The 15,105-nt window shown below is 43.2% G+C and overlaps 2 protein-coding genes and 1 long non-coding RNA gene across 3 annotated transcripts in view; all 3 read left to right on the top strand.

The window, feature by feature from the left end:
- The window catches only part of LOC127204734 (zinc finger protein 844-like), a 141,799-nt gene extending 134,155 nt beyond the window's left edge, over positions 1 to 7,644 (top strand). Inside the window, exons 3-5 of the mRNA XM_051163968.1 lie at positions 4,747 to 4,830; positions 4,915 to 5,103; positions 7,630 to 7,644. Of these exons, the coding sequence (XP_051019925.1) occupies positions 4,747 to 4,830; positions 4,915 to 5,103; positions 7,630 to 7,644 (288 nt within the window). The remainder of the gene's footprint in view (positions 1 to 4,746; positions 4,831 to 4,914; positions 5,104 to 7,629) is intronic.
- Positions 2,264 to 3,934, top strand: LOC127204599 (uncharacterized). Its single transcript, XR_007832484.1, has 3 exons — positions 2,264 to 2,387; positions 2,548 to 2,608; positions 3,710 to 3,934. It is a non-coding gene; the product is annotated as an uncharacterized LOC127204599 (long non-coding RNA).
- Positions 7,645 to 8,916: 1,272 nt separating the features above from the next.
- Npc1 (NPC intracellular cholesterol transporter 1) overlaps positions 8,917 to 15,105 on the top strand; it is a 45,907-nt gene continuing 39,718 nt past the window's right edge. Inside the window, exon 1 of the mRNA XM_051163757.1 lies at positions 8,917 to 9,012. Coding sequence (XP_051019714.1) covers positions 8,950 to 9,012 — 63 coding nt within the window. The 5' untranslated portion in view covers positions 8,917 to 8,949. The remainder of the gene's footprint in view (positions 9,013 to 15,105) is intronic.

Raw genomic sequence — 15,105 nt, 5'->3', positions numbered from 1 at the left:
ATGCAGACGGGGGAAGCCATGCTCAGAGAGCAGTTTAGCTAGAGACGATTGGGGTGATATTTTGGCCCAGCTTCTTAATTACTCTGCCCATGCCCAGAAGAACTGAGTAAGGAAGATTTACCAAATAATGGGTTGGTTTCTTAGTTTGAATAGTGAATCTGCTGGATGGTTCCTACTTGTGCCTCTTTCAGGACATCAGTGAACACCAGTGAAGCAGAAACAAATGAAAAGTCTGTGGTTTGTAGGGGAAAACACCACTGCGTAATTACAGGAGGTGGTAAAGTGATGAAACAGAGGCCGGGACTTTCAGAGAGATTTTCACCATTAGAGAGAAGACCCTTGCTCTGGATTGAACCCTAAGAAGCTGCGCTGAGAGTAGCACTCCCTCCTGCTAAGCCTTGAAGTAATGGAAGGAGAAAGCAAAGTGATTCCTAGTCCTAGGAAGGAACTTCAGATGAAACCGTGTATAGTGTGGTTTAAATGTGGTAGGGTCCAGCTCAATTTTGAAGGTGCACCTGACAGCACCACCCTTATTGTCTTGGCTCTGGAAACAGGAACGATACACGATGTAAGGTCATGGGTTCTTTTTCTGTTGTGTCCTTTCAGCTCTGTTCCAGGTACGTATGTGTGGCAGAGTCAGAACCCCAGTGAGGATACTGTGAGAGTTATTGCATGAAGCTGTGAGGATGAAATGTGCCACGGAGAGATGCATGTAGGGAGCTGAAGTAACAAAAGTGAAAGATGCATAAGAAGGTTTAGGGATAGGGCCATGGAAGCTCCTTGAAACTGAAGGCTCGTGTGTCTCATAGAGACCTACATGTTTTGGTGTTTGCCTTGCTGGGGTTCTTGCCTGGGTCCACTCCTCCATCACTGAGCACACGTTCCTCTCTATTGGAATGTGGAGGGGAGGGGTATTCTGTGCCGTTGTAGGGTGGAGAGATAGAACTATTCAATACTGAGATATTTTTGTAGCCTCACATCTTAGTAGATTGGATTTTGTTGTTTTTGAATTAAAAGTATTGCCGTATTGCCTTGTGTGTCCTCAAAGTTGGTATCTGCAATCCTTGAATTTAGCAATCCATCTGACTCTGGCTTAGAATACTGGGATTAGATGTGGTTAAAAACGTTTTGCTTGCTTTTGTTTTCATATTATTTGCTTATGAGCTTGAAATGTATGCTCTTGTGATTGTGAGCATATAATATTGGGTTGATCTCTATGCACATCTTGAATAGTGTAATTTGCAGAGTGTATTCTATTTTTTAGGATGGCATATATTTATGAAATTTATACTGCCTGCGCCTTCTGAATCCTAGATTACAGGAGTGTGACGTTCTTCCCACCTGTTGTGTTTGTTTTGAAATATTTTTGAATGAATATGGATATTTTGTCTGCTTGCAGGATTGTGTACATCATGTGTGTCTGCTTCACACAATAGTCAGAGGCCTCAGAGCTCCTGAACTTGGTACAATAGATAGTTGTGACCTCGATGAAATTAGTCGCAATTGACTCCAATTATTTGCAAGGCCAGCAGTAGCTCTGATATTCCAGATCTCTTGCCCTGTGCTGCTTTATTATTATCAAAGTTTACATTGGTAATATTTTCATCTGTCCATTTGTACATTTGTAGGTGTGCGTTCCTTTTTGACGAGATCGTATTAAAGTGATACTTTACCTGCGGCACTTTGTTTTTGGAGGATGAATACAGAGCTGGAGTGAATGTACAGTTATTTTGTAGGACGTTCAAGAAGGACCTCTGAGTTCTTTCTATCTTTTTCATTTGATTTTTGCAAAGGAGTCAGGGTCTTAATATGGACCTCTGCATGTCTTGAAACTCATCGCATAGACCAGACTGGCAACAACTCAGTGAGATAGACCTGCCTCTGCCTCCAGAGTGCTGAGCTTAAAGGCGTGAGAGAAAACAACCAGGTGCCCAGCATGTTCTAGTTTGTAATTGTTCATATAGTTTCTGTGCTGTGAGCTCAGGGCTGTTATCTGTTTGCTTGTCTCCCTCTCTCTTTACGCCTGTTGATTGTCATTTCTCTTCCAAGGCTCTATCCTATTCAAGGGGTGCAGAAATGACATAAGTGACCCTCGTTATTCAGTTTCCTTCAAAAGGACTTGGCTATTACATTAAAGCTGTGGTCAGGAAATAAGCAGAGGAAGTAGCAGAAATTTTTGGATATATTGTCAATGAAGTATATACATATGCAGTGTTGTCAATGCCATGTTCTCTTTGTCCACATGTACTGGATCTTTTAGAGGGCAGTGACCTGTGGTGATGTGCATGTGAACTTCACTCAAGAAGAGTGGTCTTTGCTGGATCCTTCCCAGAAGAGTCTCTATAAAGACGTGATGCTGGAGACCTATATGAACCTCATTGCTATAGGTAAGACTGTGAATATTCTGTCTCTGTTTAAAATGGAAGGACAACTGTTTCTCTGCTACTTTTATTTGCTTTTGTAATTTCAGTTGAGAATGAAGATAGTAACTTACATTTTGCCTAATTTCCAACAATATATCATACATTTTCTGTTACTATATTTTAGGCTACAATTGGGAAGACCATAATGTTGAAGAACACATTCAAAGTTGCAGAAGAAATGGAAGGTAATTTTCATGTGCAAGTTGATACGAATATGCCTCTGAAGAAATGTTAATGTGTCGGGCAAGTTGTAGAGAAAAGCAGCAGTGAAATAAGGCACTGCTTTCAATGGATTGATGTTTCTTAAATTCTCAGAGAAACATGCACCTCAATATCAGGGGTCTGATCTGTGTTTGCAAGGTATTTCCCTAAAAAGGAAGAGCAGAATGCTATAAGGGACATCACCATTTGTATCATGTCCCCATCAGAGCTAGGCTGTGGAGTCGCCAATCAGTTTAGTTCCTTCCCGCGTCAATATTGCAGAACGTATACACATTGACTAGGTGATACGTGCATGCCCAAAACCTGCTACTAAGCAAATGGCAGCGCTGGTGTCACTCAGAGTCTTGTAGTAACAGTGCTAAGTTTAGTGAGAGTCAAGAAGATTTTGGTGAAGAAACTACAGTGCTTATACTATATGTTTATGAGGGGAAAATGTCAAACTGTGTGAATGCAGTGGGGAACCAATTCATTTGTTATTCTTCTTTTCATGTTCATGTCATATTCTACAACGAATATGAGCCATGTGACATGGGCATGGTGAAAAAAGCAACATAGCCCTCCCTAACCCAGAACAATTAGAAGATAGGTAGCAGCCTCATGCTGAGTGGACTTCCTGAAGGAGATGTTTACAGATTGTGGGTTTTCCAACTCTATTGGAGGAATCCAAAAGTTCACAGTTCACAAAATCCTTATGAGAACAAGTATGTGGAAATTCTTCTGTTTGTCTTGATTCACATTGCAAATATATAGGAAAATGTATTAGTGCAAACAGCATGGTAACGATCTGAATAGTTACACTTTTTTTTAAATATGTGAAGAAGCTGTTATAGAAAAGGGATATTATCAATGTGATTCATGTAATAAATGCTTCTAGCATCAAGGTATCATCAAATATGCAAAACACCCCTCAACGAAGGGGTTTGAATGTAAAGAAAGTGATGATATTGTAAGATCTAAGTCCTCTTTACAATTGAGCCAAATTGTAAAATTCATTCATAGAGATGAAAATGTTCATCAGTGCAGTGAGTGTGGTAAATCTATACATGTGCCAATTATCTTTGCAGGCATGAAAAAGACCATACTGGAGAGAAGGCTTCTGGCTTTACACAATTTGACAAAGAGTTTGCATATCACAGACTTCCTCCAAGGCATGAAAGACTTCATCCTGGAGAGAAACGTTATGAATATAATCAATGTGGTAAAGCCTTTGCACAACACAGTCATCTTCAAAGACATGAAAGAATTCATACAGGAAAGAAACCTTATGAATGTAATCAATGTGGTAAAGCCTTTGCATTTCACTGTTATCTTCAAAGGCATGAAAGAATTCATACAGGAGAAAAACCTTATGAATGTAATCAATGTGGTAAAGCCTTTGCATATTACAGTGCTCTTAAATATCATGAAAGAATTCATACAGGAGAGAAACCTTATGAATGTAATCAATGTGGTAAAGCCTTTGCATATTACACTACACTTAAATATCATGAAAGAATTCATACAGGAGAGAAACCTTATGAATGTAATCAATGTGGTAAAGCCTTTGCAATTCACAGTCAACTTCAAAGGCATGAAAGAATCCATACAGGAGAGAAACCTTATGAATGTAATCAATGTGGTAAAGCCTTTGCATTTCACAGTCATCTTCAAAGTCATGAAAGACTTCATACAAGAGGGAAACCTTATGAATGTAATCAATGTGGTAAAGCCTTTGCATTTCACAGTCATCTTCAAAGGCATGAGAGAATTCATACAAGAGGGAAGCCTTATGAATGTAATCAGTGTGGTAAAGCCTTTGCACAACGTTCTACTCTTCAATCGCATGAAAGAATTCATACAGGAGAGAAACCTTATGAATGTAATCAGTGTGGTAAAGCCTTTGCACATCACACTTCTCTTAAAAGTCATGAAAGAATTCATACAGGAGAGAAACCTTATGAATGTAGTCAGTGTGGTAAAGCCTTTGCACGTCACAGTCAACTTCAAAGGCATGAAAGACTACATAGAGGAGAGAAACCTTATGAATGTAATCAGTGTTGTAAAGCCTTTGCAGATTACGCTTCTCTTAAATATCATGAAAGAATTCATACAGGAGAGAAACCTTATGAATGTAATCAATGTGGTAAAGCCTTTGCACGTCACAGTCATCTTCAAAGTCATGAAAGAATTCATACAGGAGAGAAACCTTATGAATGTAGTCAGTGTGGTAAAGCCTTTGCACGTCACAGTCAACTTCAAACGCATGAAAGAATTCATACAGGAGAGAAACCTTATGAATGTAATCAATGTGGTAAAGCCTTTGCACAACACAGTCATCTTCAAAGTCATGGAAGAATTCATACAGGAGAGAAACCTTATGAATGTAATCAATGTGGTAAAGCCTTTGCACGTCACAGTCAACTTCAAAGGCATGAAAGAATTCATAAAGGAGAGAAACCTTATGAATGTAATCAATGTGGTAAAGCCTTTGCACGTCACTATCATCTTCAAACGCATGAAAGAATTCATACAGGAGAGAAACCTTATGAATGTAATCAGTGTGGTAAAGCCTTTGCACATTACACTTCTCTTAAAAATCATGGAAGAATTCATACAGGAGAGAAACCTTATGAATGTAATCAATGTGGTAAAGCCTTTGCACGTCACAGTTATCTTCAAACGCATGAAAGAATTCATACAGGAGAGAAACCTTATGAATGTAATCAGTGTGGTAAAGCCTTTGCACAACACACTTCTCTCAATAGTCATGGAAGAATTCATACTGAAGAGAAACCATGAATGTAATCAATGTCTTTGCCTTTGTACGTCAATGTAATGTTCAGTAGGATAAATGAACACATTCGCAGAGAGATCCTATGAGTAGAATCAATGTGGCAAAGCTTTTGCATACATTTTTTGTCTTTGAATCCTTAGAAGAACAAGTAATGGAATGAAACCCTTTGAACGTAGTCAGTATAGTAAAGCCTTTACATGTCACACGCATCTTCAGAGGCATACTGGACACAAACCCTGAGTCTATTTGATATGATTAATGAATTAATTATAATTAATTAATTAAAATTAATTTCTATAGTCTTTATCATCAAGAAAGAATTTATACTGGAGAGAAACTCTCTGAATGTAAGCAATGTGGTGAAGCCTTTTGTGTTATGGAGCCCACTGAGATCCAACAGAAACTCATGTCAGTGCAAATGGCAAGAATTTATTACCATCAATCCACTACTGATTGATCAGGGACATAGAGCAAACTCAGAAGCTGGACTGCAGTAACCTGCGCTCCCCACTCCTCATCCCACCACCCACCTGAGACAGAATATCAAGCTTGTAAACCAGAATCATCTGTGCCAAGTTACAGCTACATTTTTCTACCAATCAAGGAATAACAGGGGCTTTCCTTGTGTAGTTTTCTATGTCAACTGATACACAATGTAGGTTTTATAATTGAACCAATCATCTTTATTCTTTGGAGGTTAGCATCAAGCATGTATGTGTATGTGTGTGTGGGTGTGTATACACACACACATATATATAATTATTTATTTTACAGGCATATATTTGAGGAACAAAAGATGAATAACAAAAGGTATGACTAAGAACAATCATTAGGTGATGGGGAAAAACGATAAATAGCTGAAGATGTTCAGCTGTTGGGAACTCCCCATCTTACCTAGGGCCTTGGAACTTGGTGTTCGGTTCACCCTGTATTAAATCGAGAGCGACAACAAGAAGGGAATGCTTAGAACAAGTGTCTTTGGTTTGTTCCCAACATTTGCACATCATAGTCATTTTTCAATACATAAAAGAACACATTAGAGAGAAACACTACAAATGTAATCAATGAGATAAAGCCTTTTAACAACACAGCTATCTATGAATCATAAAAGAAAACAACTGGAGAACCCTATTCATGTAAATTGAGAAAGACTTTAAAATCATTGTTTTAGGTTTCAAGAAAAAATATTCTTTCATCTTCTGATTTTTTTACCATCCCCTTAAAGGAGGTAAATTATTTACCTTATTCACTAAAGTATAATGGAGCTCAGCAACTGTGGTTGTGCTTTCTATTTAGAAATAATAGGCGTAGGTATTGAAATTTGCTCTATGTGTGGTAAGTCCAATTACGGAAGTTGATGCCGTCATTCCTGCATCCCTTCTGTGGCTTCTTTTCATCTGTTGTGTTTTCACTTGATGATAGGTGTTCTTCTGCTGCACTATGTAGAATGGATGCTCATCATCTAAGTGGTTCATTGTGTATTTAAATATCAGGCAGTGTGTGGTCACACTTTTCCAGTAAGTGTACATGTGAAAGGGTAGTGTTTTGTTTTTCATATTTTCAATAAATGACCTTCACATGTTGGCTTGGATGTCACTCATTGGTCAGGGCTACATTTTAAGTCTTGAGTTTCATGTGCCAGCCTCCTGAGTACAAGTTCAAGCATAGATGTGCCTGTTTTGTCAATGCATTATAACAATGTTAATACTAAAATGCTTAATAGAAGAGAATATAAGAAACATTAAAACATCATATGTTTATCCAAAGCACCATTTTCATTTATCTGTTCGAGATGTAGTGTAGTGGGACAATCAACAGTCAACTGAATATCTTATAACATAGCTTAATTGGTATAGATCTGTATATATTATTTGATGTTCCATGCTTTTTCATGTCCCCATTAGTTCCCATTTGGCACTTCACTGTTGTGTTTGCCTTCTAACGGAAGTATCTAGAGATGCTGGATATTGTAACTCAATGACATTTATTGAAAAGAAAACATCTCTGTGTTTCGTGTGTGGAATGAGGCCATGATGTGTATGTGGAGAATGGAAGGCAACTTTGTGGGGTCTACGTTGATCACTGTTATCTGTTGACTAATGTCAGGTTGCCAACTTTGCACACCACAGAATTTCCCACAGAGCTGTCTTACTGATTCTCAAAGAAAATTATTTGAGACATTAAATCAGTAAAACATTGTCTTCTTTTTAGATTGTAAGCATCTAAGGGTGGAGGAAAACAGGAATATTTGACTAATCATATTGACGAAGGAAAATATTAAATATACTGCTACATTTTTTGTAACGTATTAGTTTATTCTCAGCAGTAAACCCTTGTTCACAACACTTTCTGAGAACCACAAATGAATGCCAGAGAATTGTCTTAGTGGGGTCAGGCCTCTGCTCATCATCCCCCCTTCCGCCGCCCGCCCCCCCCCCCCCCCCCCCCCGCAGCTAGAGTATAAGATGCCTCAGTATGGATTCCTTTTGGGTAACTGGGCTTGGGAAAGGTTGACCAGAGTACTTATTGGGGCCTAAAAAAACCAGAAGTTGAAATGTTCCAGTGGGCTCTGGGCAGATGGTGGTGGAAGAGAACCCTAGGGGAGGGGAATAGGAAGCAAATGGGAAAGAGGGTGGGACCAGGAAGATAAGACCGAGGGAGGATTACTAATTTTAAAAATTGCTTAAGTGTTCCAGTGATCCTAGGACTGGGTTTTTGTTGTTGTTTTTTGTTTTGTTTTGTTTTCCGAGACAGTGTTTCTCTTTTGTAGCCTTGGCTGTCCTGGACTTGCTTTGTAGACCAGGCTGGCCTCAAACTCAGAGAACCACCTGCCTCTGCCTCCCTGAGTGCTGGTATTATAGGCGTGCACAACCACCCCTGGCTCGAGGAACGAGTTCTTCATGAAAATTGCCTCGAAGTACAACCTATCAAAACCTTGCCCCAACCTATCAAAACCTTGCCCAGCCTCTCCAACTCAAGCAGGAAAAAAAAAAAAAAAAAAGGAAGAGAATAGTCAGTTAAAACTTAAAAGTCAGATGTTGGAATGAATCCAGAATACGATCTTAGGATGGGTTTTTAAAGTACAGCTTCCCAGGCATGAGAGACGCCGGCACAAGGGGCGCGCAGGGATGGCGCGACACAAAAGAGCTTGACTAATGTCCAGGGAGGGCTTTTGGCTGCGTGGCTTTGGTTAGGCTGTGGGAAGACTTGCGCTTTAAGACACGCCCCCAAGGCGTCTTAGGTAGACTTTCCGGTGAAGGGGCGGGTCAGCAGCTGTCGCTCTGCACCGGCTCGTCCTGGCCTCGCGCCCTAAGCCACGCCCCTGAGTGCTTGGCCCCGCCCCTTTGGGGGAGTCAGGAGGCAGCAGCCGGGACACCGCCTCCGTCCTTCCTGACTTGCGCGCGCAGCACTCCGCCTGCGCCTGCCCGGTCGCTTAGTCAGGCGCCGGTCCCGAAACCGCCCAGACGGTGCCGGAGCGCTCCGGTGGCTGTTCGCTGCGAGCTGAGGTGTGTAGCCCCGCGCGGCGACAGTATGAGCGAGCGCCACCCGGCCCTCGGCCTGCTGCTGGTGCTGCTGCTGCTGGGCCCTGCTCAGGTGAGTGGCTTCTGGAGAACCCGGGCGGGCTAGGCGGGACGCGGCGGGTCTGCGCTTCGGTTCCAGAGACCCCCGGCGCGGGAGCTGAGAGCGCAGGCGTGGGGGTGGAAGCTGGTCTGCGAGTGCAGCCGCAGCCGTCGCCTTCCCCTCTGGTGTCTGTTCACCCTTGCGCTGCCCTGTGGTGTGGCAGAGGGTGACAGCTGGGGCCTCTGTTTGGCTAGCTTTGAGCTCATTCCAGCTGTGGTCACCTGATTTAGGGTGTGGGGAGGGACAATGGGTGCAGAGGATTGGGCACTTTTCTTGGTTTTAGCCGTTTTAACAAAACAAATTCTACATGCACACGCAGTCTTAAGTTAACTCGGTTCCAGCCGTATTATTGCTCCTTGTCTTCAGTCGATGGAGGCTGGAGAACAAAACTCAGTCACCAGATTGAAGCAGTCTTGAGGACTTTAAGTGAATCATCCTGATCTCAAAGACTGTGGGTTGCCTCTTACCCCGTTCATTTTAACGTTTCAGGAAACTGAGGCCCACACGTGCAATAGTTTAATTTCCCCTTCCCACAATTAGCTTGGGACAGGACGACACCTGGCACAGTGTCCTCACTTGCTCACCTGGCTTTTCCTTGCTGGGGGACTTGGGTATGGGTGTGTCACTACTGTTTGTGTGTCTGCAGTTTTCCGATTGGAAACAGTGGGTGTGTGTTTGGGGATGCCTATGGAGGGGTACTAATTAAACCAGATCAGAATGACCAAGTCAGTGGAAATGCTGTGCGCTTGTGGCCACCAGCACCCCTCTAATGGACCTGTGGATCAGAAGTGAGCAGATGAAAGGGTTACCTGGTCTAAGAAGCTTACCCTTCGAACTGTAAATCTCTGCAGAGTACACATGCAGATACCAGGCTGAACCCAAAGTGAGGGAAAGCAGAAAAGTGTGGGTGGTGGGTGTTGGGGTGCAGCTACCCTTGCCATCTCTGTGTTTTTAGTTTTTTTTGTTTGACTCAGTCTTCTTGTTATTGTTGTCGTTTGAGATGGTAAATACCTCATCATTATTGAAATGAAGTTACGTAGCTTATGAGAAGCTGAGTTCCCTGCCTAAGGTAGTAACCTTTAAGAAAAAGTCAGCAATCTCTTTTCCTTAGAGTTTTAAGTCAGGACCTAGTCAGCCGAGTGGCTTAAACTTATCTCTGCTTTTCTTTTATCTCAAGGTGGCCTTCAAGGCTCCTGAGCTGGGAGTGCCTCTTGCAGAGCTTGTGAAGTGAGCAGAAGTTGACTCTATTGCAGAATGCCTGAAAGTCTTCCCATTGTTGTTTTAAAACCAGCTTCCTGCTACCCAGAGGCTCCCAGGACAGCTGAGCAGATAGGGTTTCTGGTTTTGGAACTCACACTGGTCTGTGGCTCATCAGGTTGGTTGGGGGTTAGAGGCAGCTGTCCTTTGGACATTGCAGAGATGTTTGGGTTTCTTAAGTCCTTCCATTTCCAGGGATTGCCAAGTTGAATGCTCTGTTTTCCTCTCTTGTGTTGGCTGGGGCGGGAGGGGTGGGGGGGCAGCTTCTGACTCTCACTTTGTTGCCCTGGTGTGAGTTCATTGTGATCCTGTTCAGTTCCTAAGTGCTGGATTACAGCTGTGACCAGGGCACCTGGCGCACACAGCTTCCTTTTAATACCCGTGTTTACTAGTCCTCGTGGTGTACATCTGAGCCCTGGGGAGGCAGAGTCAGGCAGATCTCTGTAAGTTTGAGGCCACCTTGCCTAGCAAGTTCTAAACCAGTCAGGTAAATAGTGAGACCCTGTCTAAAGCAAATGACCCCGCCCCCCATTTTCATCCAAGTAATGCTCGCTGTTTGGGGAGATAATCTTGCCTCTCCTGGATGTTTTCTCTTCAGGAACTTGCAATCTGTTGAGGGCAGCACTCACTGAACACTTAAGTGGCTTTTTCAGAGGTAATCTGGAATGGGCTGACCTTTTGGTCTGCAGGCAGGATGAATAACCCTGTGAAAGTGGAGTGAGTATGTGTAATCCTTCCTAGCCTTGCTCACCAGCCAGATTGATGGAGTACGATTTGATACCACATTATCAACTGTAAAGGGAAGGTTGATTGGTTGGTTTGGTTTTGTGGGGTTTTTTGTTGTTGTTGTTGTTGTTGGTTGAGTGTTTTTTTTTTTTTCTTTCAATCTGTTTTTACAAGTGAGTAAAAAGTAAAAGACTTGCTGAATAGAACTTTTTATTTCTCCAAGCTTATACTACCCAGAACAAAGAGTCCCTCTGTTGAGGGAGGCACAGTGCACTGGCCTTGCTAACCTCCTCACTCCAGTGTTAAAAGAGACGCACTGTTTCAGTTATGGCTTGTTACCTCTTGTAAGTCTGGTCTAGGCCACCTCAGGGACCCTTTCATCCTGTCCCCTATGGCATTGCAGAAGTGATCTGCTCTTCAGATCCTTTCCTATCAGAACCACACAGAGTCTTGGCCAGAATTCAAGCCTTGACTGGAGCCTTACTAGAGACCCTGCCGCTCCCTAGCCAGGACGCCTTCCCACTCTAGTTCTTGATTTTTGCTTAAACTTCTGCAGTGGCGTTTTCTGTTAACAAAAAGTCTTTGAACTTAGACTCCTGAGCGTGCAGGCGTGCATGCGTGCGTTGGGGAGGGAGGTCTCTTCCCCCTGGAACTTGAGTTTCCCCCAGTATGAAGCCAGATTAACTGTGCCAAATTACTGGAGTGTTTGTAAATCTTGTTTGTTTGTTTGTTTCTTTTGTGACTGAAATGCCTGATTGCAGGCCCCTTGAGAGCAAGAACAATCAATATATTATGGCCTCCAAATGGGGCCAGAATTCTTGATTTGTGACTCTTTAAGTCTTCCAGCCTTGGTGTGGATCTTGAAGAGGGACTTAGAGGTTCGTTGGGATCACGGTGTATGTGCAGTTGATTTCTGGTGATGACAGTGGCTGACTGTGACCAGCCAGGCTTTCCTTGCCTGGCTTGTGCCTGTGTTTGAGGTGGGGGAGGTGAGGGTGACGGGTGTGTGTGGAGGACAAAGGTCCAATGTCTGCCTCAGTTATTCTTCATTTTTTTTTTATTTTTTTGGGGACAGAGTCTCTCATTGAACCTGGGGCTCCCCGAATCAGCAGACTAACCAGTCAGCAAGCCCTAGGGATCTACCCTTCTGCTTTCTTAGCTCTGTACCTTAGCATGCACCACAGTGCCTGACTTTTGACGTTGACACTAGAGACCCAAACTCTGGTCCCCACACGTGTGTGGCAAGCACTAAGTCATCATCTCAGCCACATCCTGCAGCTTCCAGCCTCAGCCTCTTTATCCTTAGTCTTTGGGTGGTTGGCTTAGGCAAAGAACGTTTCACAAATAACTTCCCATGGTCCATGCTGCTGCCTGAAGCCATGGACTGGACTGCTGCCAGCAACCATATTGACTGATGTCTGGCCAGTGCCCTGGAGGCCATGCTGATATCTATGGTCTGTACTGCCACCAGAGACCATGCTGAGGTTGGTGGCACATGCTGCTGATGCCAGAGGCCATGTGGGTGTCCTTGGTCTATGCTGTCACCAGAAACCATGTGGAGGTCCATGATCTGTGCTCCTGCTGACTGAAAAAGGGAAAGGAAGCTACTTTTGCAGTCCTGTCAATGACTGCAGACTCACAGTTGAGAAAGGAAATCATAGAAGGCTTCTGTGACACCCTCTCCGCCTCCCACTAAGTAACAACCCAGGCAGGGAGCCATTGAAGAGAACTCTTAAAAATTGTGATAAGGATACTGAAGTGTAGCTCTCCACTGTTGATGGCTTCCAGCAGGGGTCGGGGGTAGGGAAGGAGTTGATTCTCTTTAAGGGACTGGCCACTGGGAGTTTGACCATACTCCGGTGAGTATATGGGTAACTTAAATTAGATATGTTTTCTTTTCTTTTCTTTTTCTTTTTTTTTTTAACCCCCAGAGGGCAAGGCCATAAGGGGGCGGGCAGGCTTGGGAGGACTGGGAAGTGTGATGGGGTGCATGATGTGAAATTCTCAAATAACCAATAAAAAATATTATGTTGGAAAAATGAGTGTTTTTTTAAAAACCCTCTCATGCAATGAAGGACCTCCTGGAAAGATTTGACAGACACTTTAACACTTTCTCCTTGATCTTTTTACTATCCTTCCCTTAGGTCACAAGAATTCAAATGAACTCCTTCAATATAAGTAGAGAGGTTCTGGGCACAGTATGGGATGCAACAATGCAAAGACCCTACCCCTTGGGCAAGCAGTATCTATGCTATAAAGCGCTGTGTAAATGTTAGCTACTGTCTGTCTTGTGCATATCTAATGCGTGGAAGAGTGGGTGGAAATGGTAATGAAGTGAGACCAGGACAAGGTGTGACACGTTGGAGCTGAGCTCTGGGAATGAACTGGGCCCTGGTTACCAAGGGGCATCTGAGAAGATGGAGACCAGACTTAGAAATGATTCATGGTCGAGGAGCTGGAAAATACTGATTACCCCCAATTTAACCATCTCATGTCATAGACTTATGTTGAATTATGCCATATCCTGTAACATACAAATATTTATCAAAAATTGGTAGCAGGGCAGCAAGTGAAAGTGTTTCCAGTGCAAGCCTGACGACCTGAGTTCCATCCCTGAAACTCGCTGTGGAAGGAGAAAACCAACTCCCAGGAGTTGCCATCTGACCACAAGAGCCATGTTGCATGCTTGCACACACCGTATAATAACAAAAAATGTAAATGGTAGAAAGTAATCTAGTTGCTAACAAAAACCATTTCATTAATGTAATGAAGGAGTGAATTACAGTACAAAATCTGCCTTCATAAAGTTAATACGATAGCAAGGATCTTTTTTCTCTTTGAGCCACACTTGCTGTGTAAATGAGGCTGGCCTCCATCTGGATGCTCTTGCCTCAGCCTACTAAGAGCTGGGGTCATAGGCATTGGGTAACCATGTCTACTAGCCGGCAGTGGGAACATTTCTGGATTACGGAAGAGTGTACAGTGTGTCATTATAAGCACACAGCTAACCTTATTCTCCCAGAACTCCCTCAATCAAAGCATATTTTTCTGCTTTTAAATTCTTTCTATCTATCTATCTATCTATCTATCTATCTATCTATCTATCTATCTGTCATATATGAATGTTGTGTCTGCATACAGAAGAGAGCATTGGTTCCCATAGGACTGTAGCTATAGACAGTTGTGAGCCTTATTGTGGATTCTGGGAATTGAACTCAGGACTCCTGAAAGAGCAGCCAGTACTCTTAGCCACTGAGCCACCTCTCCAGCCCCATATTTTCTTTGTTTTTATCAACAGAAACATTAAAGTTGATGTTTGTCTCATGGTCACATGGCTAAGTGGTAGACCAGAACTTCTGCCCTCTTGTCAAATTCAAGTGTTGCTGCTGGATGACTAAGTTGAATGGGTGTTCGCCAGTTGTCCCACTTGGCCAGTCAGGCTCCTCAGCCAGCACCTGTCCTGTGTCCATCATGGCTTGACAATTGTCAGGGGAGTGATTAGTCTCTGACCAGGGACTTTGTAGATACACAGCAACACTCAGGTCACAGTTTTGTTTTAGAGCCATGACTTTGGGCCTCTACTGACCCTGTGCATACTGTGTGCATACTAAAGCTCATCCATGTCTGATAGTAACTAGTAGTGTGGCCTTTGGTGAGTTACGTACACTACAAGGTAGAGGGTTACCTGTGAAATGAAGAGCTGGAATGGTTGAGCCCATCTCAGAAATATTTGATTCAATCACCTACATACAGGCAAGTCTTGAGTGCGCACAAATTGTTTACTCGTGTGTGTGTGCGTGTGCGCCCATGTGTGCACCTGCATGCCAAAGTGGCTTTGAAACAGAGCAGAGGTTTCTACCCCAGAAGCCTCCACCTGCATGTTTGTAATCTGTCTCCCAGATTCCAGAGGAACAGCAGGCCATGTGCTCTCTGGGCAGGATCCCCTCCAGCCCATCCTACTTTGTTCTGACCAGACATGCCTGTGTCTGTGCTTCCTGGAGAGGCATTGGGCAGTGAAGCTGACCAGCAGCCACCTGGCCTCTTCTCCTTCCCGAACTGGAGCTAGCTGTGTCTCCAGGTCCC

The sequence above is a fragment of the Acomys russatus genome, chromosome 20, assembly GCF_903995435.1.
Source record: "Acomys russatus chromosome 20, mAcoRus1.1, whole genome shotgun sequence".
Taxonomy (NCBI): Eukaryota; Metazoa; Chordata; class Mammalia; order Rodentia; family Muridae; genus Acomys; species Acomys russatus.
The sequence above is the reverse complement of the archived record's forward strand: the minus strand, read 5'-3'. Positions and strand labels throughout refer to the sequence as shown.